Source organism: Delphinapterus leucas, chromosome 6, assembly GCF_059928025.1.
Source record: "Delphinapterus leucas isolate spDelLeu-1000000601 "Yukka" chromosome 6, BTC_Dleu_Yukka2, whole genome shotgun sequence".
In the NCBI taxonomy this organism is placed as follows: Eukaryota; Metazoa; Chordata; class Mammalia; order Artiodactyla; family Monodontidae; genus Delphinapterus; species Delphinapterus leucas.
Window position 1 is genome coordinate 105,567,895 of NC_143134.1, and position 23,842 is coordinate 105,591,736.

At 49.7% G+C, this 23,842-nt stretch overlaps 1 protein-coding gene across 4 annotated transcripts in view; it reads right to left on the bottom strand.

Moving 5' to 3' along the window:
• Positions 1 to 23,842, bottom strand: part of WHRN (whirlin) — an 88,528-nt gene that overhangs the window by 15,787 nt on the left and 48,899 nt on the right. For 2 of the 4 annotated variants that reach the window (XM_022578936.2, XM_022578935.2), the window contains exons 4-8: positions 6,643 to 6,845; positions 5,521 to 5,557; positions 4,147 to 4,359; positions 3,120 to 3,329; positions 250 to 282 (exon numbers count right to left, since the gene is read on the bottom strand). In XM_022578936.2, coding sequence (XP_022434644.1) covers positions 250 to 282; positions 3,120 to 3,329; positions 4,147 to 4,359; positions 5,521 to 5,557; positions 6,643 to 6,845 — 696 coding nt within the window. The remainder of the gene's footprint in view (positions 1 to 249; positions 283 to 3,119; positions 3,330 to 4,146; positions 4,360 to 5,520; positions 5,558 to 6,642; positions 6,846 to 23,842) is intronic. The other 2 variants (XM_022578938.2, XM_022578937.2) reach the window with 1 other exon arrangement.

Here is a 23,842-nt window from a genome sequence, read left to right on the forward strand (position 1 = left end):
AGGTGAAACTACTTCTTGAGGTCACACAGCAAGGAAGTGGCAGAGCTGGGATTTGAACAGAGGGCATTCTCACTCCAGAGCCTGAAAAACCTGATGAACTGGCAAACAGGAGAGACAGCACCCCGAAGAAGCCCAGCTCCCCACCAGGGCTGGGTGCGGGTGTAAGGAGGTGGGGGGAAGGACCACAGCCCCCTGCCTCTGCCCCAGCTAAGGCACTCCCACAGCCCCACTTGGCAGGAAGGACGGTACCTCCATCAGGTCTATAAGCCACAGCAGCCGCTCCTGGGGAGGAAGGGTGGGCAAAAGGCAAAAAGAAAAATACATCAAATAAATATTAGGGATGGAGTGGGCACAGCAAACCCCCTTCCCAAACACCCCCCGCCCCCGCCACACACACACAAAGGCAAAATAAACAAAGGGATTCTCCAAGTCCCTTTTTTCTTTACTTGGGATGCTGTGGGCAAGAATAAAGAAGGGGTGAGGAAACCCCACTGCTACAATCAGCATGGCCTCGTTCTAACTGCCTCCTTGAAGGAAACCAGGGGTTCCTCACTGCTCTGCAGAAATGACACGTGTCCTTAAAAAGGGCCTTCAGGAGATGGTCATGCCCCTGGAGGCAATCCTGGGGCTCTCTAGCAGTTGAGGCTAGGGTCATTATTCCCACTTGGCAGATGGGAAAACTGAGGCTAAGCAAAGAGAAGTGACTTGTCCAAGGTCACACCTGCAACTGAAAGGCAGAGCTGAAGGAGGACCCTGTTCAGAAGCCTCGATCAGAGAAGACCCAGATTTCAGGGAGGCCCAGGCCCCGTGGTGGCAGAGAAGCTCAGCGTCTGCAAACTGGAGCCCTGGGCTGTGCGTGTGGAGAGCACCCAGGGGGGATGAAGTTTGGAGGGGCAGTGGCAGGTCCTCAGCCCAGTGCTTTCCAGAAGCCACCAAGTGCCTGCAAGGCCCCGGATACAGGGTGGTTTTTCCGGCCAGGCTGGGACAGGTCAGGAAGAACAGAGGTTTCCTCTGCCCTCGGGCTGTGGGCAGCACGTCTGGGATGTTACTCATCCTTTACTCCTCCCAACCAGCTGCAGAAAGCAGCACGGCTGCCCCAACGCGAGGAGGGAGATGGAGCCACTGCGGATGGAGGCAGCCTTTCCACGTTGCCTCTCCTGCCTGTACGATGTTCTCTTAGTACCCACCTCCAAGGGCTCGCCCTGGTCTTGGTTAGCCCTGATCTGACATGCCCGAGCTATCCAGTGGGTCTCAGACTCATGGTTATTCCCACTTCAGAAGCTGGGAGACCCCTTCCATCTGTCCCATAAACTCCCTGCTCAAAATCATCCTGTGGCCTTTCTGAAGTCTGCCTTTCCCAGGGCGCTCCAATCCACAGAGAGGGTCTCTCCGGCAGGGCAGGGTCAACTGCCACAGCTGGGGCTCAGATGGCCAGGGTCAGCGCTCCCCAGGTGCAGGAGAGACCCCCGGGCTGGGACAGGGTCATGGGAAGCCAGTGCTGAGCTGGGGCCAGGACCCCTGCCCAGAGCCCTTCCTGGGTATAACAGTTGCCCTGAGGCGTCTTAGTGCTGCAGCCTGGCCTGCCATCAGGGCCTCGGGCTGCCGTGGCCAGGGCCACCCAGGGCCTCAGGTGATTTAACCTAAACCTCTTGCCTCCCAGGTTAGAACACACCCCATCCCACCCACTGGATTTCTCATCCCTGATTCTGAAGGGACCATCCCAGAATTAGAGTCGGCAACCCTCCAAGTTTTAGAGCAGTGACTGATGTGAAGCCAACACATGGCCATCATCACGCCAATCTCTGTGGAGTTGGACCCAGAGAGAAATAAACCCTCGGGCCACGGCCCCCGCAGCCTGAAACCAGCTCATCACCTGTGTGCTACATCAGAGCCAAACATGCAGCCCCAGGCAGGAGGCAGCCTCCTCCCTGCCCCAGAAGTGATCTGCTCATCCTGAAGCATGACATCGCCTCCACTGCAGCTGCGTCCAGAGCCAGGAGGAATATGTGGCAGCTTCCTGGTCGCCCCAGGAAGGACGAGGACTCTTGGGGGATGAAGGTGACTTGGGATGGTAGGGATAGGAGGTAGAGGAGTAGAAGTTTCCCCAGAAACTCAGATCCCCAGAGCTAAAAAAAAAAAAAAAAAAAGCTATATTGGGAGCTGGAGTCCCCAAGGGAAAGGCACACATGCTCCAGGGCTGTTTCCTGGTGGCTGCAAGCTCACCTGTGCCCACTTACCACCTGTGTCTGCAGGTGGACGTCACTGCACTCTCAGACCTCCTGCTCCCCCAACAGGACAACGAACACAGTCTAACAGAGATTCCACCCGTAAGAGCTCCCAGTTCAGTGTCTGGGAGTAACGGTGTTTAAGGAACTCGACTTCCCCACTCCCTTTCCGCAGCAGAGAGGTGCTGAATGACCGACAGATAGGAAAGGAGAGGATGGGGCCAAGCTGGCTCTCGTGACCTCCAGCTCCGGCTCTCCCCAAGGCACGGACCTTAATAACTGGCTGTTCCCCATGATGGATAATAAGGCATTTCCTCTGCCCTTTCCTTGCCAAGGCCTCCCGGGGTTAATCTGCCTCTGAGCATGCTGGGGGCAGAGTCACACCATGAGATGGACCAGATGCTTTTCTAGGGGCTGGCGAGTCTGGGAGAAAGTCAGGCTGGGCTCTGGGGCTCCAGAGAATCAGGAGGGTGTGTCTCAGGGAAGATCCCAGTCACCACGACCACGACCACGACTGCGCTGTGTGGTCTCTCGTGGCATCCTCGCATGGATTGGCATTATTTTTTCTATTTGTCTCCTGACCTGTGTTTTTCACCTTTCTCCCCGAGCCTGCACCCTATCCCCCAGACTCTGGACACCTGAGGCAGGGCCACAGCTGCCTTGTTCACCGGTTGTGTCCTAGAGCCCATGCGTGGCGTGCAGCAGGCACCCAACCATTAGGAGGTTTTCACAGGTGAAAAGACTGAGGCTCGGAAAGGCAAGAGCTGGCAAGGGCTCGAATCCCAGCACAGACGCCCAGTGCCGGGATTCGAACCTGGATGGGTCTCACTCCAAAGCCGTTATCTTAACGCCCCTGCTGGCCAGCAAGCCAGGGACGGGGCAGGGGCAGCTCACCCTGGCTGAGCTGACAGTGGTGGAGGTGCCGTGGCTGCCCGTGGATGAGCCTGTGTCGCTGCAGGAGACCATGGAGTAGGTGTCCCCGGCCACAGGGCTGGGGGGCTGCCGTGCCTTCATTGACTCGATCTCCCGCCTCAGCACCAGGTGGTCGAAGCGGTCCAGGTCTTGCGGGGAGATGGTACCTCTCACCTCAGACAGGAGCAAGAACTGGAGGCAGGGACAAGGCGGGCACTCAGTGGGGAGCTCCACCAGCAGGTGGGACGGCCCACTGCCACCCCAAGTGACCCGCATGCAAACCTGGCCACTGGCCTCCCCTCCTTCACCCTCGTGGCTCCCCACTGTGCTAGGAGAAAAGTCCAAGCACCTTCGCCTGGAGGCCGGGCCCAGCATCATCTGACCCCTGCCTCCATCTCACCACTTCCTCCTCAGCATCTCAGCCTGCACGTACGGCTGCAAGTCCCTGAACAGGAAGCCCCTGGCTGTCCCTTCCCCCTCCTCTCCAAATTGCGTTTCCTCTGTTAAGTCTTCCCAAATGTAACTACTCCCAGTGGATTTAATCACTTCTTCCTCCGTGCAGCTTTTGAACCTCAAACAGACTTCCACTAGAGCAGGGTTCTCAAAGAGGGCAGCACGGCACAGTCACTTGGGGGGCTCGTAAAAATTACTGGTGGCCGCCTCCCATCCACAGAGGTGTGCGGTCAGCCAGCCTGGGGTGGGGCTCGAGCTTCGCTCTTTAAGAGCGGTCCAGACGACTCTGAATGTACACTCAGCATGGCAAGCCGCTGCGTTAGGGCCCCAATCACAGGGGACCTTAACTGACAGTTTCCCCAGGAGTCTGCGGCCTCCCCCGGGGCGGGGTCTGTCTCGGTCACCAGCCTCCGCCTGGGGTTCAGTTTGGGCCTGACTCTTTGTGGGCTCTCAGGAGAGGAGTGGGGGACAGAGGGCGGCAGGGAAGGATGCGGAGACCCTGAGAGCTGAAGCCAGGCGCCCCCAGCCCCGCCTCGCCCGAGGAGGCGCGGGTCACCTTGGCATGGGTGTTGAGCAGCTCAAACAGGGCCATGACGAGGGCGTCCACGGACACGCTGCCGCCGCGGTACTCCTCCAGGTAGTAGGCCATGGTGGCATGCTCCTGCGCGCTCAGCAGGTGCCGTGCCTGCGCCTCCAGCAGCACCCGCGTCTGGTTCCCCAGGCTGCTCAGGGTCACCTGGGAGCCGGCCGGCCCCTTGTAAAACCCCAGCTGAAAGACAGCAAGACAGAGGCCTGGGAATTCGGAGCTGCTCTGGAGGCAAATGGCCAGGCCCAGCCAGCGACCCCCCTGCCGAGGGATGGGGTGGGTCCCTCTGAGGTCTCGGCCCGCATGGGAAAACTGCAGATGTTACCGGTATGTTCCCAGAGCACGCGGCCTCGTGCAGTTGCAAAGTGCTTTCACGGCTCATGTAGCACGTTTACATGTGTTATCTCTTCAGAGCCTCGTGACCATTCAGAGTCAAGCAGTATTATTATTTTGGTGCCCATTTTACTCTCTAGGTTGAAATATCTTTCTTGGTATGGGGATAATAGTAATTTTATTTCCAAAACATAGCTCAGATCTGCACCCACACACTCCACCCTTCCCGGCACTGCCTCTGCCACCGTCAGCTGTGTCTAAGACGCCATCCGGTCTCCCTCCTTGTCTTTTCTGCCTCTCTCTGTCACCTACACGGAGCTGCTGAGAGGAAAACACAGATCTCACCTTGCTCCCCTGTTTAAGCCCTTCAGAGGCAACCTATCATTTTAGGTTAGCAGGCAAACCTCTGACACGACCCACTGAGTCCTGTGTGATCTGGCTCTCCCACCAACAAGCCAAGTGTGGCACCTGCCTCAGGGCTCTGGCACATGCTGTGCCCTCTGCCTACGTCATCCCTCTCCTGCTCCTGCCCAGACTTTGATCTCACTAACCTCCACTTCTCGTTCAGTTTACGGCCCAGACACCGTGTCACTACCTCAGAGAGCCTTTGCCCTCTCCCTCTGGCCTCTCCCCCAATCTAAACTAGGTATCTCTGTCATTCTCTCTCATCAGACACAGCACCTTTCCTGGATGGCACTGAAAGTCTTTTGTGATTAGAAACATGTGCAGTTTTGTTTTGTTTTGATGTGTGTCTCCTTCACTGGGGATAACCTCCACCAGGGTGGGCACCTGATCTGTTCTGTTCGTGCCGTTAACCCAGGTGTCCAGGGCAGTACCCAGAACCCGGTGGCACTCACAGACGTGTGTAGGTTGGAGGATGGACAGTCAGCGGGCTGCCCAAATGAAATGAGATCGTGTCCGTGAGTCTCTCAGCCCACCCTGCCAGGCCCAGAGCTCCCCGCATGGGGAGCTGTGAAGAAGCTGAAGACACCCAGACAGAGAGCAGCCTACCTTGTTGGTCCCCTCTGCTGTGAGATCCCCAGGAAAGCTATGAAGAAAGAAAGCATGTTCAGCCTCATGTCTGAGCAGTTCAAACAGGCACGGGGAAGGGAACGGCTGCTTTGCTGCGGGATGAGCAAAGCTTTGGGAGAACTCTGGCCTGCACTCGCCGGGGCCACTCAAGGGAGTATCAACCCCTGGACAGACGGGCAGCTTCTGTCCTCCTGACCAACCACGTGGATGGCATTTCTAAAACCATGCAAGGTGGCCTCCTGAGTTGTTTCCAACCCTACAGGGGCCAGGGAGGTAACAAGGAGAGGAGAGACGAAATGGCAACTGCCTCGTGGCCTCGGGGTCAGGCCAACGTTAGGGAGGGTGGGGATGAGGTCAACTGGAGATGCTGAAGTGCAATGCGCAGGTGCAGCTTGGTTCCAGTCTATTTTCACAAAAAAACGGGGGCTCAAGCTGCCAGGATCCCTGATTTTCAAGAAGCAGCCAGAAATCCAGTTTTTTTTCATGGGAAACCAGATGACCTTTTAAATGTTGGTAACTAATTTTTTTAAATTATAATACTGTGCAGGTGAAAGGAAGAGAGGAAGAAGGGAGAAAGAGATGCTCTGGGTGTGTTTGGCTTGGGGGCCACCAGCCAGTCTGAGACTTCTGATGGAAGTCCAAAGGTGACACTTTACATTATTAGCAGCTGCACAGCCACCTGGCAACTGTATCTCACTTTATGACTCCCAAGGCCCTTTCACCCAAGTGACGCATGGGATCCTCAACCACACAACTGGGATGGGGGCTGGGGTTATGATTCCCACTCCTCAGACAAAGCAACTGAGGGCCAAAAAGTATATTATGTGATTTGCTGGGGGGCAAATAAAGAACGGGAGAGCCAGATCCTGTGGCTCAGCTTTCCAAGGGAAACCAAGGCCAGGAGGGGACAAGGGATGTGCTCGAGGTCCTGCCCGGCAAACGGAAGGGACCCCGGGGCTGGGACCACAGGCTCTGGGAATCAGTGCAGTCTTCACAGGTCAGGGCATGGTGCATGGCGAAGAGGTGGGAAGGGCTGTTACTGGCTTTCAGAAATGGCCCTGGCGTCCTGGGGCTCAGAGCGAGAGAGCAGGGCAGCCACACCCTATTGAGTTTGTGGCGGTGTCCCCGATCCTGGAACTGGCAATCCACTTGGTCTTGTCCACGGTGGTTCGGGCACGGGGCAGCCTCCCGACATCCTTCACTGTCAGGATGAGGTGCTGGGATGACTTGAGCAACCTGACCGCTTCGTCGTGCAGGATGTTGAGAAAGCTCTGCCCATTCACCTCCAGAATCTGGTCCCCAACCTGCCAAGACCACAACACAACACAGTCACCTGGGCTGTTTGCAGGACACCGAACATCAGGGCTTCAGAGCCCCGATCCCAATTCTCCTCCTGGGTAGCCTACCAAGGAGGTCACCGAGCCTCAGAGAGTCTATGCGGGTCATACAGCAGGAGGCTCGAAGAGGTTATGTGAATTCCTGAGGGTCACACAGCAAATCAATGGTAGAACCAACTATCCAATCCTGATCTTCAACTCATGTTCCTGTCACTGGAAAGGGCCACCTCCCCTCAACTTAGCAATGGCTTTGAGGGATGTGTCTATGAGATTCCCAAGGGTCCCCTGATCTAGAAAACAAAAGCCATTTCAGAGGCCTGGAGGGGGGTGGAATTGGGGGTAGGATGAGGTGTGAAGGCAGAGTTCCATCATTTTCCTTTCACACTTCTACATTGTTAAAATTTTTTTTACAAGCTTGTAAAATTTTTACAAGCATGCATTCTTATATTACCTTAAAGTGTAAACCTCATTTTAAGTTACTCAAGAAAAAAGCAATAAATGAGAAAACTAGCCTTCCATTAAAGGAATAATACATTGCTTGGATTCTTATGACAAGAAGGCGGTTCGGGGGCTTCCCTGGTGGCGCAGTGGTTAAGAATCCGCCTGCCAATGCAGAGGACACGGGTTCAAGCCCCTGGTCTGGGAAGATCCCACGTGCTGCGGAGCAACTAAGCCCGTGTGCCACAACTACTGAGCCTGCGCTCTAGAGCCTGTGAGCCACAACTACTGAGCCCACGTGCCACAACTACGGAGCCCACGTGCCACAACTACTGAAGCCCGCGCACCTAGAGCCCGTGCTCTGCAACAAGAGAAGCCACTGCAATGATAAGCCCACACGCAGCAATGAAGGCCCAATGCAGCCAAAAATAAATAAAATAAAATAAATAAATTTTAAAAAAGAAGGCAGTTTTATTTTGTAATATAAGAACATCTTTTTTAATGAAAGGAGTAAAAACAGAGAGAAAACACTAGCCTTCCAATAAACATAAGTATGTGACAAAACCAGAAGAGGTTGGCTGGGAAACTGCTGCAGTGTGACCTGGGGCATGTCAGAAGGACATGCAGCATGTTTAAACTCGGAGGTTCGGTGCTTTTCCTCTGTTCACCGATGGGTGACCAGAGGGGGCTGCCCAGGGTCAAAGCCCACCGTGGCCTTGAAGGGCAGCCCCATAATGCCAATTATTTTTTATTTTTTATATGTGTTTATTTATTTATTTGGCTGAGCCGGGTCTTAATTGCGGCACACTGGATCTTCATTGCCGTGTGTGGGATCTTTTAGTTGTGGCAGGCAGGCTCCTTAGTTGAGGCTCACAGGCTCCTTAGTTGCGGCTCACCAGCTCCTTAGTTGCAGCGCGCATGTGGGATCTAGTTCCCTGACCAGGGATCAAACCCGGGCCCCCTGCATTGGGAGCGTGGAGTCTTAACCGCTGGACCACCAGGGAAGTCCCCATAATGCCAATTATTCCTGGCTGCTTTTCCTTCTCCCCCCGTCCCAGCCTGCTGATGGCACATGGTCACCCCCAGGGGTGTTTTCCAGCATTTTTCAAAGCAGAATTTGGAAAAGGTGAGCCAATTGGGAATTTGGAAGAAAAAGAGAATAAGATGTGGTGATGAGGCTGAGAACTGAAACCCTGGTCCCCAGTTTCTCATCTTTTCTTTAACTCCTCACCTGCTGTTGGGGAGTTTCCAGAACAGAAAGTGGTTACAAATTCAGACTTTCCGACCCTCCTCTGCACCAGCGTTGATGTGCTCAGAGAAGGCCCACTGCATCTTTGCCTCCACAACCCCATTCAACATTTCCTGCACACCTACTGCGTGCCAGCCTCTGAGCTGGGGCACCACGCACAGCCAGACAGATCACATCCTGCTCGCAGGCTGCTCAGCGGGCTCCGTTTTGTGCTATAATTGGGTTTTCCCACCAGCCTCTCCACGCTATGTCCCCAAGGCCCGGCACACAGTGGGAATGCAATAAAAATTCATCAAATGAATGAAGAGTCAGACACCAGCCCCTCCATTCCTAGCTCCAGGACCATCTCTGCTGCAGTTCAGTGGGGACTAACACATGACACCAGCCTGGGGCCCCAAGTTTCAAACCACTTTTAACCAGACGCTGACTGTATGTCAAGAACCTTGTCTGTCCCTTTACATAGTTTTCCTTATTTAATATCTTCAGTATCCTGCCAAGTAGGTGTCATTGCTCTGCATCTCACCAGAGAGAAGACAGAGGCTCAGAGAGGTTAAGTAAATAGTTTGTGGTCACAGAGCTAGTGAAGAGGACAGCTAGGGTGTAAACCCAGGTCAGGTCCCAAGGCCCTAGTGCATTCTACTACTGGGCTGCTGTCGGGCTTCAGATCCAGCATGTCCAAAGCCTGCCATTCCTCCCTAGCCCTGCCTGCAGCATCCAGCTCTGAAAACCCACCCCCATCATAAACTCTGCCTTTATTCCCTGAGTAGACTCTCCAGGAAGTCTCACCTTCCTCCTCTCCCATCGGTCCCCTAACCTGGGTCCCCCACCTGCTCATACCTGAGCTCCTGAGCTGGCATCCTCCTCCGTGCATTAACTTCTAAACTGGCCTCAGACCTAGCATGCGATTAATGTTTCTTCAACTTTTTGCTTTCAGGATATCCTTCCCGGCTTAAAAACCTCAACAACCCCTACAATCCAGGAGGCAGCGTAACGCTATGGTTAAGGGTTTCAAAGACCATCAGATTCAGGTCCAAATCCTGGCTCTGCTACTTTCATGCCACATGAGCTCAAGCAAATTCCCCAATGAGCTTTTGTCCCTTAGTTTCCTCCGGTGTAAAATGGGGAATCCTAGCCCAGGATTGCCCTCCAAATCTCTACAGTCATCAGCATGTGTTTCCCAACGCCACCAGCAGTATCAACAAATTTTTTCTCTCTTTCTGCATCTTTGAGCTCCCTAGTTGAGAAACTGGGGTCCCTGAGAACTTAGGCAACCCCAGCTGGTTTCCTTGTAAAAGAGCTAGAGGCGAGACCCAACACCTGATTCGGGGCTTGGCACACAGCAAGTGCTCAATAAGTGCTTGTGCGCGGAGGTATGGATTTCGCCACTTCCCACTGTGCCTCTCTCCCAGCTGGTGTTCCCCAATGGTGAGAAGCAGAGCTGTGTCAAAGGAGAGCTTAGCAGGCAGGCATTCGGGCCTTACTGAGAGCGGACGGATGCTCTCAAGGCAAGGACGGCCCCCTCGGCCCACATCATCACAGTCTCCCTGAGTAGCGGCTCTACCTCTCCCCTCTGCCCCTGGTTGTCCCCCCACAGATCCGAGCTGGAGCCAGGCTGTACTTTTCATCTGCTGAAGTGCTCTGTTTCCTTAAGTATCCCTCTCAATAGCTTTGGCTTTTGTTAAGCTAAGGAAGTCAATTTTAGTCTTTCCCACACACTTTATTTCATCCCAGCAGTTTAATTAAAGGAAGTAACATCTGAGAGACCAGATAAGTGAGGGCATCCTTTCGTGAGCAAGCCTCTCCCTACAGGTCCAGGCCTGGGGGAAGCAACTCAATTCTACAAGCACCTACCTGGCCCCTCACAGCGAGGCTGGAGAAGCAGGGAATGTCCCAAATATTGCATGGGACGTATGTTCACTAAAAAAAGTATTCGCTTTTCAGCTGGAACTCAGATTTAAATGGTGGCCTGTATTTTTATTCGCTAAATCTGGCAACACTGAGGTCGGGGTGTCAGTAGCCTCTGGGGGCAATGGTTCTTGGGGGTGTGTGTACCGATTTAGTGCTCTCGTTTCCAAACTTCAGTTACTCTCCCTTCCCTGAGCTGGGCACCTGTTATTTATGCAGTGCTGTGAATCACCAGCACACATTTACTGCAGCCTCCTCGTAAACATTAACATCCATGAAATGTGCTAATCACATTTCCCCCCCAAAGTCTGCTGAATGAATCCCTACCCGATCTGTGAGTCAGTGTGGGGTTCATGTGCGATCCACTTGGGGAACAGGTGTGAAGTAGGAGTCACACTCTGGAAACCCCAACTTAATGGGGGGGGTACGTGAGCCCGTCTTCCCCATCTCTTTCCATCCTCTCCTATCTTTCTTCTTCTTCAGAGCCTGTTTTAAAACTGAAGCTCTAGACGGGGCTGTCTCCACGCAGCCCTCTGCAGCATCTGACTTGGTCTGAGTGACTCCCATTTCTGTGTCCAGCTCTCTCTCTCATTCCCTCTACTTGTTGAAAAGCTTCCCGAGGTCCGGGAGCCCTGTCAGAACAGGCGTCTGCATGTTCACTGTCATTCAGAATTCACAAGCCACGTTCAAATAAATCCAGTGTCTCACGTGCTGCTCACAGCAGCCCCAGGCCAGCAGGCTGTGGAGTCCCGTCCCTACGGTCCAACAGAAAGATGCCCGTCGTTCTGAAGCCAGGCAGCCATGACACAGTGGCTGTGCGGTCCTGCACCGCTCCAGTACACTCCTCGTCTGTAAAAGGCACATGACACTGCCCGCCTTTTCCAGGTCTCTGAGAAGCAAGTGGGACCACTCAGCACAGAGCCTGATATTCGAGAGGCTTTCGAGAGATTTTCATTCACTTCCCTTCCAAATGGCGGGGACAGGTTGACATGTCAACTTGCTCAAGGTCATGGTCACACGTGGACGGTGAGCCCGCATTGGAGCCCAGCCTCTCCCCTATTCTCCCCCAACCCTGTGCCACCTTTATCCCACACAGTGTCTGGCACGCAGAAGGCATTTAGTAAACGGGAAGGAACTGCAGAGACCCCTCCTCTCTACTCTCCCATGCCCACTTCCACTCACTTCCCCTTTTCCTTTGGTTTGTGCAACGTGAAGTCCAGGTGGAGTGTTTAAAGGTCTTCATCTGGCTCTTCTCCTAAAGCACTCCCCCCCCCCCCACACAAAAAACACCTAAGAGCTCTCCATGTTCATTCATTGAAATGTTACTCTCTCCTTCCCACGGTAGCCAGCTCTGAGTTAGATAACCCGGGCGGGGGAGGGGGAGGGGGAGGGCAGATTTAAGGCAAAAAGGAAAAAGGAAAACGTGGCTACTGTCAGGCCTCCCAAGGTCCCCTACATATGGGGAGACAGGCAGCACAGGGACGTGTCAGGGACCACAGAGCGAGGCAACAGCAAAGCCCAGACCCTGAGGCTGATTAACCAAGAAAACACCCACCAGCCCAGAGCTGTCAGGACACGACTCCCTGGAGAAGGGAGAGACAGGAGCAGAGTGGGCTGAGTGTCTAACATTTGCTCAGCTTTCCGACAGGCGCCGATGGGGAGGACGTGGAAGGATGAACAAATAAAGGAGGCTTTCTTTTATTTGTCACCACGGGCGTCCTATTCATCACCAGTGATGAAGGAGCAGAGGGTGGAGCGCGGGAGTGCCCTTCATTTTAAGGCAGAGGGAAGACTCCTCCAACATCCACAGCCATCGAGTGACAGGCTCGGGTTCGGGATGCTCCGAGGAGAGAGGAAAGGGACTTTAACGAGGACAGGACACTGATTTTCCCCTGAACTTGGCCAGCCAACCACCAGGAAGCAGGAATTCACTCCCCCTGGGTCTGAGGCCCCTGGAGCAGTGGAAAGAGCTCAGCAGGCTTAGGAGTGAGCTGGCCTTGGTAATGATCCCCTCTTACTCCTTAAGAGACTTGCGGAAAATAATGTTACCACTCTAGGCCTTGCTTCCCTCAAAACGGGATAAGACCAGCATCTGTGAAGAGTGGCACACCAACTAAATGAGAAGCCATCTGCTGTGTGGTTACTGAGCACAGACCCAGGGGTCTTGCCCTCGGGATCTAATTCCAGGCTCTGCCACTTCCCAGCTTTGTGACCAGGGGTAATTTCCCTGCCCTCTCTGTGGCTCAGTTACCTTCTCTGGAAAATGGGAAAAGCATCAGTGCCTACCTCATAGGTCTGAGGATTAAATGAGTTAATACACTCTCCACTGTATCCCCAGCACCTAAAACAGCACCTGGCACATGGTAGGCGCTCAATGAATATTTATTGAATGAACACTTACAAAGCAGATAAAACAGTATCCAGCATACAGTAAGCCCTCAATAAATGTTAGCTGCGTTTTTGAAAACCATGTTTACCCTTAAAGTGACCCTTGGTCACTCACCAACCAAATATTGCAATTCTGCCTCCTCTGAGTCTCTCAAAGCCATACCCTCCGCCTTTCCACCTTCCGTGTCAACACTCACACGTGATGGCCACACCCACGAGGCACATACTGTTATCCCCATCTTACAGATGAGGGGCTGAGGCCAGCAAGTGAAGTGACAAGAGCTGGGACTTGGCCTTCGTTCTGCCAGCCTGCCAAACCTCTGCTCGAACCGGTATTGGCTCCTCCTCGAGGAAAAACCAGCCTATCCTTCCACCTCTGACATGACCTCTCAGGCCCGGGCATTCTGCCGTGCACACAGTAGGTGCTCTGTTCTTGCCTGCTGCAAGGAACAAACGAGCCCAAAGAACCCATGGAAGGATGGCAGCAGGGCTGAGCTCTCACATCAGAGGGAGGCAGGGGAGAAACCTGCCAACCACTCGACCCCTGTGCTGAGCTGGCAGGCAGGAATCCATCCTCTCTGGATGCGCACACCAGTGGGAGCCTCGCTGGGCCAGGGCCTCCTTCTTCACCACCTTCCCAAGACTTTACTGAAATGGATTTTGCGGCTTCAAATGAGGACTCCGCTGACTGTAGCATTACCACAACGAAAATTCAAATTCTATTGAAGAGTTTTATTGCAATTATGAATCTTTAATAGTCTTCCATGTCAGGTTTAAAACTTTAATGGGCTTGTTTTCTTTCTTTCTTTTTTTTTGGTGAGCAATGCAGTTTTAATGAGATAACATTAGTTTCTTCCAACAGTTCAGAAGTCAGTAAACCTTGTCTGTATCTTTTTTTAAAAGGTCAAGGTAAATGCTCAGAAGGTTCCTAGAACAAGCAAGCTGTGGGTGAGGGCTGGGTCTGGGTGAGCTCATCACACAACCCTCTCTGGTAAACGTTGCTCTCACAAGGGCAGAACCCACTCGGACATGCCACAGATGGAACTGGCGGACCTGGTGCATTCTGACTTCCTTCTGGTTCCTTCTTCCCACACTAACACGTCCACTGTCAGTCCTTGCTTACTCTATTCAGGACATGGGCAGCCCTCAAAGAAGGCCTGCTCTAACCCCCAGGTCATCAGTGGAAAAACTGAGGCCCAGAGAGGGGAAAGGACTTGCCCAAGGTCATACTCTGAGTCAATGGTGGAACGAGGGCAGAGAAGCCACTCCTGAGCTCTTCTCACAGGACAGTTTGGCTTTCAAGTAAACACATCAGAGCAATTACAACGGTCAAACCCAGGAGGAATAACAGCTATGGAACCCCTTGAGCACCTCGCTCAGGCCAGTGGCCTCGTACAATTTGGCTCTACACTTAATAAGCACCACCTGAGGCATGGAATGGTCTAGCCTGTTCTATAGATGAGGGCAGTGAGGTTCAGAGAGGTGAAGTCACTTGCCCAAGGACACCCACCAGTCAAATAGCAGAGCAAGATATGAACCCAGCCCAACTGCTGTTCTGAGCCCCAGACTTGTACCAGCCTACTCAACATATCAACTCAGATGATGCAAAGGCACTCTAAACCAGCACTGTCCGAAAGAGCTTTCTGCAGTACCAGCCCCAAAGCTCTCATCATAGTTCGAGACCATGCTGGGCTGTAAGCACTGAGTTCAGGGCCAGAGTCCTGCACCCCCCTTGCATGGCACATGGGAGGCACCCCACCAATGCCTGACAGAATCAGTAACTTGTGAATAAACAATTAGATGAATGGATGAACAAATATACGAACAAGCAAGCTAGTCCCCTTGCCCTTTCTGGTTTCTGTAGACAGGCAAGAGACATTTTCCATTTATGTAAAGGTCTAGTTTGACAAGGCCAGGGCATGTAGGGAGGCTGGGTACTTGCAGCCTGGCTCTGCACTGCAGCAGGGAAAAAAACATCCAATTTGTCAATCACAAGTGAGGGAAAGAGGTAAAAACACAAACCACAATTTAGTTTTGGCTGGAATTTCACTCTGGGAAATGGTGCGCATTTATCCAGCCCTTCATTCTGGAAGAGAGAAAACTGGGGTGAGGGGTAGAGAAAATATGTCATGGGTCTGAGGCCTCCTGGTAAGTTGGGGTAAAGCTGGCCTGGAACTAGCCCTCTCACGTGCTTTGTGCTGTTCCACAGACCTGTAAAAATCAGTGAGTTCTCAAGTTCAAGCCTTCATATACACAGAGTGACCAATCAGAAGAGGTAGAGTATATACTCTATGCTCTATACTCTACATTTATAATGGTGACAGAAGAGAGAAAACAGGAATCAACTTAACAGGAAATGTGCAACACACATGTGAAGAAAACTTATAACACTCAAAATGGACTCAACAAATAGGAAAAGAAAAAAAAAAGAGATGGCCTGTCGTTGGAAAGGATTCAGCATCATTAGGATGTTAATTCTCTCTCATTTGAATATTTAACATTATCCCCATAAGAACACAACCAAGCTTTTGTTAGATAAGCTGACATAAAAAGTTCATGTGAAAAAATAAAACTGCACATGGAGGAACCCAATCTGAAAAGGTTACATAGTGTATGATTCCAACCACGTGACATTCTGGAAAAGGCGAAACTATAGAGACAGTAAAAAGATCAGTGGTTTGCCAGGCGTTTGGGGAAGGAATGGGGGGATGAACAGGCAGAACACAGAGGATTTTTAGGGCAGTGAAACTATTCCTATGATACTGTAATGGTGGATACATTTCAGTATACATTTGTTGAAACCCATAGAATGTACAATACCAAGAGTGAACCCTAATGTAAACTATGGGTTTTAGTTAATAATAATGTATCATAATGTGGCTCATCACTGTAATAAAAGTACCACACTAATGAAAGATGTTAATAATAAGGAAAATTGTGTGTGAAAAGGGCGGATGGAGAAGGGGTATATGAAAACTCTACACCCTCTGCTTAATTTTTTTTAATCAACCTAAAATTACTGTAAAACTGAATCTGTTAATTTTTAATAATTTTTAATTAAAAAATCAAACTACGAGAACAGCTGTGAAAACCCTGATACAGAATTGCTACAAGAGGAGGTACCAGATACTAAATCCTGCTCTAAAGCCTCTGCAATTAAACTGTGGGGGACTGACCCGTGAGCAGATGGACAGACAGGGAAACAGGCTAGAAATAGGCCCAAGGACACACAGGAATGTAGTACATGATAAAGGTGGCGTCACAAATCATTGCGGTGAAGATGGGCTTTTAATACATAGCACTAGGATAACTATGTAGCCGTTTGGAAACAGATAAAATTTGATCCATATCTTATTCTGCACACAAGAGTAAATCAGATCTGCATGGAGTTCAGGGCCAGTGTGCTAATCGGAGCTTTAAAAAGAAAAATGTATTTACAAGTGTTAAGAGAAAAAAATGGATAAAATGCTCTATATCTAAGAAAGGTTTTCTAAAGAGACCTCAAATTCAACAGAAGAAAGAATTGGTAATTAAACTAAATGATAATTAAAAAAACTTGCACATTGGGGAAAAAAAAAAACCTCTATAAGCAAAGTTGAAAGAAAATGACAACCAAGGAGAAAACATTTGTAATACATGTCACAGATAAAGGGCTAGTAAGCCTTAATATATAAAGAATTCTTAAATTTTAGGGGGAAAAGTCCAAAATCTTGACAACAGAAGGATAATAAAAGACACATCCAAGTTACAAGAAGACATAAAAATGGTCCATAAACATATTAAAAGATGTTCAATTTCACTCATAAGAAAATTACAAATTAAGCTACATCAAGATACCCTTTCTCACCTATCAGATAGGAAACAATTAAAAACTTGACAGCACCTGTCGGGCATGCTCAGACAAGGCTGGTGGGAATTCAGGATGGAACAACTCTTATGGAGTGGGATGTTGCAATATTGACCAACTATATATGTATTTACCCTTTGACACAGAAATCCCAACTCTAGAAATTTACCCTGAAGATACACTTCCCAAAGTGACAAAATACATATACATGGAGTTACCCACTGCATCATTGTTTGTAACTGTAAAATACTGAGAACAATCTAAGCGCCCAGACAGAGGACAGCAGTTGAATAAAGTACAGCAAAGCCACACCGTGGAGTACTATGCAGGTGTAAAAAAGAATGACAAAGACTTCTGTGCAATGACGTGCAGTGACTTCCAGGATGCTAAATTTTAAAAAATTAACTGAAAAAGAATATCTATCGCATACTACCTTTTATATAAGAAAGGCAAAAGAACATATACATGTATCTGCTTATTCTTGCACAAAGAAACAGAAATAAGCCAGAAATTAGCTTATTTAGTTGTCTTGCGAGGAGTGGTGGGGGTGGGTAGAAGGGATGTGGGGGAGAAGTAATACTCTGAGTACGTTTTTTAGGTAGTTTTGATGTTTTTGTTATTCAAAAAGTAAAATTAAATCAATAAAGATGTGGGGAAGCCCTACTGAATTCCAGCAGAAACAAATGAACCTATTTCAAATCAATAACAGAACTAAGGTGAAGGGGAAAACAGAAATAACCCAAGTAACACAGTATTTTGACTATAAACACTCAGTTTACAGACAAAATGTACTGCAAACAAATCAGAAACACAACTTAGTGGGTTCGTTTTCCAGTGGTATGTATGTGGCAACTGCAAAACTACTTTTGTATCTTGTGCGACTGGGCAAATGATAAATATAATGAACCATCTAGACAAGAACCAAGAACCTCCCTCAGGGCCAGCACTATGCTAGGTGTTGGGGATACAGTATGTACTGGACTGTATTAGTACCCTATAGCTGCTGTGACAAATTATCACAACCTTAGTGGCTTAAAAGGACATAAATTTATTATCTTACAGTCCTCAAGGTCAGAAATCCAGCATGGGTCTCACTGGACTAATAAGGTGTCAGCAGGGCTGAGTTCCTTTCTGGAGGCTCTAAGACACAATCCATTGCCTTGCCTTTTCCAAGCTTCTAGAGGCCACCCACATTCCTTGGCTGTGGCCCCATTCCTCCATCCTCAAAGACAGCATCTTCGGGTTAAATCCTTCTCATACAGCCATCTTCCTTGTTCTCTCTAATTATTCTCTCCTCCACTTTTTTTTTTTTGGCGGTACGCGGGCCTCTCACTGTTGTGGCCTCTCCCGTTGCGGAGCACAGGCTCCGGACGCGCAGGCTCAGCGGCCATGGCTCACGGGCCCAGCCGCTCCGCGGCATGTGGGATCTTCCCGGACCGGGGCACGAACCCGTGTTCCCTGCATCGGCAGGCGGACTCTCGACCACTGCGCCACCAGGGAAGCCCCTCTCTCTCCTCCACTTTTAAGGCCTCTTGTGATTACAGTGGGCCCACCTGGATAATCCAGAATCATCTCTCTACGTCAAAGTTAGCTGATCAGCAACCTTAATTTCATCTGTAATCTTAACTCCCCTTTGTCATATAACCTAACATATTCACAGGTTCTGGGGATTAGGATGTAGACATCTTTGGGGCTCATTATTCTGCTTACCACATGGGTGGCACTCAAAACACGGTGGCACTCATGGCTAGCCAAAAAGAACCAGACACTAAAAGGCTTTCACCACCCCATCTGGGTGAGAAAGTGTAACAGGGCATCTGGCATTTTGCCAGCTGGAGCACACTTTGGTTCAAACTTGCTAAGAAGTATTTGACAAAGTGGTACAAAACTTTTGCAACTCTACTTCTAGGAATTAACCCCAAGAAAATCATCAAGACTATGCAAAACAAAAAGTTTCAAAAATAATTTGGACCCCCCCCTCTTAAATGTCTATGAATCCATCACTCAAATACCCTATGGTATATCCATACAGTGATGCTATAAAGTCATAAACAATAACGTTGCAGAATACCTAATGACATATAATTATTTTTTCCAATTAAACTTAAAATTGCATCTAATAGAAATAGGCAAACAGTAAAACATGGGTATATACACAAATTGTAAAAATCCTGCCTCCCCAAAGCTCCCTTCCCTTAAAAACACGTCTCAGGCCCCCAGACTACTGAAGTCACAGGCCCCAGGACTGAGACTAAGAAGTAACCACCATTACACATATATAGTGGGGTACTACTCAGCCATAAAAAAGAATGAAATTTTGCCATTTGTAGCAACATGGATGGACTTGGAGGGATTTATGCTAAGTGAAATAAGTTGGACAGAGAAAGACAAATCTATGACATCACTTATATATGGAACCTAAAAGATACAACAAACTAGTAAATATAACAAAAAAGAAGCAGACCCACAGACATAGAGAACAAACTAGTGGTTACCAGTGGGGAGAGAGAGGGAGGGGCAATATAGGAGTGGAGGAGTGGAAGGTACAATCTATTAGGTATAAGATAGGCTCAAGGATGTATTGTACAACATGGGGAACATAGCCAATATTTTGTAATAACTGTAAATGGAGTGTAATCTCTAAAAATTGTATAACTGTAGGGCTTCCCTGGTGGCGCAGTGGTTGTGAGTCTGCCTGCCAATGCAGGGGACACGGGTTCATGCCCCTGTCCAGGAAGATCCCACATGCCGCGGAGCGGCTGGGCCCGTGAGCCATGGCCGCTGAGCCTGCGCGTCCGGAGCCTGTGCTCCACAACGGGAGAGGCCACAACAGCGAGAGGCCCGCGTACAGCAAAAAAAAAAATTGTATAACTGTATAAGTTTTGTAAAAAAAGTAACCACCATGAACAGTTTCTTGGGCATCCTCCCAGGAACTCTCTCCACATATGTAAGTATGTACAAATATACTTCTCTTCTTAAAAAAAAATGGAATCACATAACACCACTCTGTACCTTAATATTTTGCAAAGGTCCTTCTGAAATGGAAAGATGTTATGGAGGATGGCGGAAAGCAAATAGTCTGACCCCAACTTTGCTGAACTATTTTTGTCCACATCCTATGCCCTGTGAGCGTAACACTCTGGAAGGACAGACACCTAGACTGCTGCATGAGGTTTTCCCTTAGTGTAGGATTTTTTACATCTCCTACAGTGGTCATGCTTTACTTGTGAATTCAGGTTTTTTAATGTTATCTTAAAATTGCCCAACTAATGTGGTCTTCAAATGTGTTAAAGAGACTGGGAAGGAATATGCCAAAATGTTCACAGGAGTTGCCTCTGAGAGGTGAATTCCAGGCAATTTTAATTTCAAGCTCTTTATTCATTTTCTCTGCTTTCCAGACTGCATATGAAGACTATGTTGTTGAGGGTAAAGAAAATAAATTCAAAAAAGAAATGTAAAAATTTGCCAGGGGGGCATGATATAAAGCTAACATCTCCCTTGACATTTGGGGGTCTGGGGAAGAGCGGGCCTGGGCCCTTGGCAGATCTGCTATGCCACCCTGGAGAAGAATCTTTTTTACACCATCCAGTCCAATCCTTGTCTCTTAGTAATTTGGGATAAATCATTCTCGTCCCTCTCTGGGCTCGGCAGCTTGCTGGCACAGATAGGCTGGGAGGCGATTTAAGCTCTTCTGGAAAGATCCCCTGAGGTTTCTCTCATCTGTTGCTCCTTTTAAAATCTTACTTCAATTGGAAACAACTAAACGCCTGACTTCAAGGGAATGGTTAGGTAAATTATAATTCGGCCAGAAGACGGAGTGTTATCATGCAGCTACTACAAATTGCACTTATGAGAAGTTTTTAATCACATGGGAAAACGCAAGTGAAAATGTGGGATGCAAATTAGTATATACTGTATAATATCATTGTGTAAAAGTGTACAGAGAAAGGAATAAAAGAAGCTACATCAAGGTGCTAACAGACGGAAACAACCCAAATGTCCATCAACTCACAAATGGACAAACAAAATATGTTATAGCTACACAACAGAATATTATTTCACTATAAAAAGGAATTTACTGATATATGCTACAACACTATGTTAAGTGAAAGGAGTCAGACACCAAGGCCACATATTCTATGATTCACTGATATGAAATGCCCCAAATGGGCAAATCTTTAGAGACAGAAATGGGGAGTGACTGCTAAAAGGGTACAGGAATTTTTTGCACGGGGTGGGGGAGATGATGAAAATGTTTTAAAATTAGATGCTGGTGATGGTTGTGCAATCTTATGAATGTACTTCACTGATTTGCATACTTTGAAAGGGTGATTTTTATGGTATGCGAATTATATGTAAAAAAATAAAAGATGTTAACAAAGGTTGTCTTTGGAAGGTAGGATATCTGGGTCCTTCTACTGTCGCATGTTTTTGTGTGTGTATTACATATTGAATCTATTCCTTTAATAGCTGGAAAAAATAAACAAAAAGGAAATAAAGTCCCCCAAAGGGTGTGAGTTAATAGTTCTAGTACACAGCCCCACCCAGGCCTCTGGACTCCCCAACCTCTGAAAGCTTTGGTCTCCTTCTGTCTGCCTTACAGCAAACAGCTCCTTGATTCTGGAGTTAATGCAATCAGTCCAAGTGCTATGCGTCTCTCCAGGTTTGTCCAGCCATCGGTGAGGCCTGGGAAAAGCCAGGGTCTCCTTCCGCGCCCCATGCCCCCTCGCCCTGCCTCTCCTCTCGGTCAGTCCCCAGGTTCCCCTCAGCACACCTGTGAGCCCCAGCCCATGTCTCTGTGCCTTTGCTCTTGCTAGTACCTCCCTGAAGATCCGTTCCTTCACTTCTCTACCTGGTATAATTGTCCACAGTCAACACCCCAACCAGATTACACAAGGGCAGAAAGCACGTGTCTTTTGGCTCCTGCTTTTCCGTCAGGCACACACACACGTTTAGCAAATCTCAGGTGCCTGAGTGAATACCCTGTAAGGCCCAGCTAGGCAGCTACTTCCTCTCTGCAGCCACACTGGCTCTCCTCCCCTGGGCTGATGGCTCCCTCCCGAGGTCCCAGCCCAGGCAGGGGACTGCAGTAGTAACTGCAAGGATTTTGAACCAGCTCTGCTTGGGTTCAAGTCCTGGCTCCACCACTTCCTGGCTGTGTGACCTTGGTTAAGTCATTTAACCTCTCTGAGCCTCACATCCGTGAACAGGGACAAAAACCTTTTTAAAAGGTGGCTGTGAAGGTTTAAAGGAGCTAATATATGTCAAGTGACTGTACATAGTAGATGCTGTGTGTTATTCAAATATTACGTGGTTTTGGTATTAATATGGTACCTAGCTTGCTATTTACTCCTCCCTCCTCCTCAGTAGACTGAGATTTGAGAACAGTAGCCTGTATCTTTGTCCAGCAGTATCAACAACCTAGGAGCTTATGAGAAATGCAGAATCGCAGTCCCCATCCCAAATTTTCCAAGTCTTATATGCTCTCCTAGAACCTTGCCACTCTCCATCAGGAGCTGTAGTGGGTTGAAATGTGTCTCTCCCCCCAAAAAAGTGATGTCCAAGTCCTAACCCCCAGTACCTGTTGAATGTGACCTTATTTGGAGATAAGGTCTTTGCAGATGTAATTAAGGATCTTGAGATGGGATCATCTTGGATTTAGGGTGGGCCCTAAATCCAATGATTGGCATCCATAGAAGAGAAAGGAGAGAGAGATGTGAGACCCAGAGACATGCAGGGAAGACCAAGTGACGAAGAGGCAGACACTGCAGGGATGCTGCCACAAGCCAGGGAATGGCAGGAACACCACAAGCTGGAAAAGGCAAGGAAGGATCTTCTCCTAGAGCCTTCAGAAGGAGTATGACCCTGTCGACACCTTGATTTGTGGGAGAATAAATTTATGTTGTTTTAAGCCACTAAGGTTGTGACGATCATTTGTTACAACAGCCCTAGGAAACTGATACAGGAAGTAAGAGTTATTTCCTTCCCCTTGAACCTGCCTTCTGAGGCTGGGTCATAAAAAGAATACAGCTCTACTTGTCTCTCTCCCAGGACCCATGCCCTCAGAATCCCTTTCTAAGCCACCATGCTTAGAAGAAGCCCAAACTAGCTCTGTGAGAAGATGGCACAGGGAGGCCCGTGCAGGGAAGAGCTGGGGGCCCCCGGCCAGCAGCCTAATGCCAACCTCCAGACATGAGACAAAACAAGCCTCCCAGTGGCTCCGGTGCCCAGACTGAGTCTTCCAGCTGTAACCTGAGGATCACGGAGCCGAGACAAGCTGCCCGGCTGTGGCCTGTCCACTTCCTGATCCGCAGCAAGGCTGAGCAGAATCTGTGGCTATTGCACACCTCTTGGTTTGGGGATAGTTATGAGGCCATAATAACTGCAGCACTTGCTGAATTATACTCTGCACTTGACAAGGTCCCTGACAATTTGTATGCATGGTCAAGTGCCTGAAGCGCTGCCCAGCATGGTTACTGACCTCTCTCAAAGCCCGTCACGTGTGCCCTATCCCACAGCAGGGGCTAAGGAAATGCTCGCTGATCACTGCTTCCCTTATGAAACGGCGGAACAGGCTGACCTCAGATCCAGCGAACCATGCACATCCTCGATATACAGGCACCGAACTTGGTATGGCCACATGTGGAGCCAGAGGGCAACTGACGACCCTCCCGCGCTGGTCAGTCGCCGCCCAGCTCCTCGGGCCCTTCCCTTGGCCACCTGGGGCAGGGATGATAAGGAGAGCCAGCCCCTGGAAGCCCAGTCTGCCTCCTGTGGACAGCATGCTCATGGGGGCCATGGGCACCTGAACGAACGCTCTCCCCTTTTGCTGTGACCAGGGCGAGCCACAGCTGGGCTCCTGCTTCACAGTGGCCTCCCTGCAGAAACTAAGTGTTACTCTTTTTGGCAATAGCCTGCCTGGGAGCAATTACTACCCTAGCAGGGGCCCCTTTAAAAGTCAGGAGGTAGGACTAAGCAACTCGGAACGTTTGCAATTTACTAAACACACATTCAGAGGCTAGTTCAAAAACCGGGCTAGGAGAGCATGCTATGGAAGGACTGAGAATGTGGCACAGCCGGTGGGAGTGGGGTGGGGGGGCGGAGGCTAAAACTGTCACCCAGCACGTGCCAGGATTC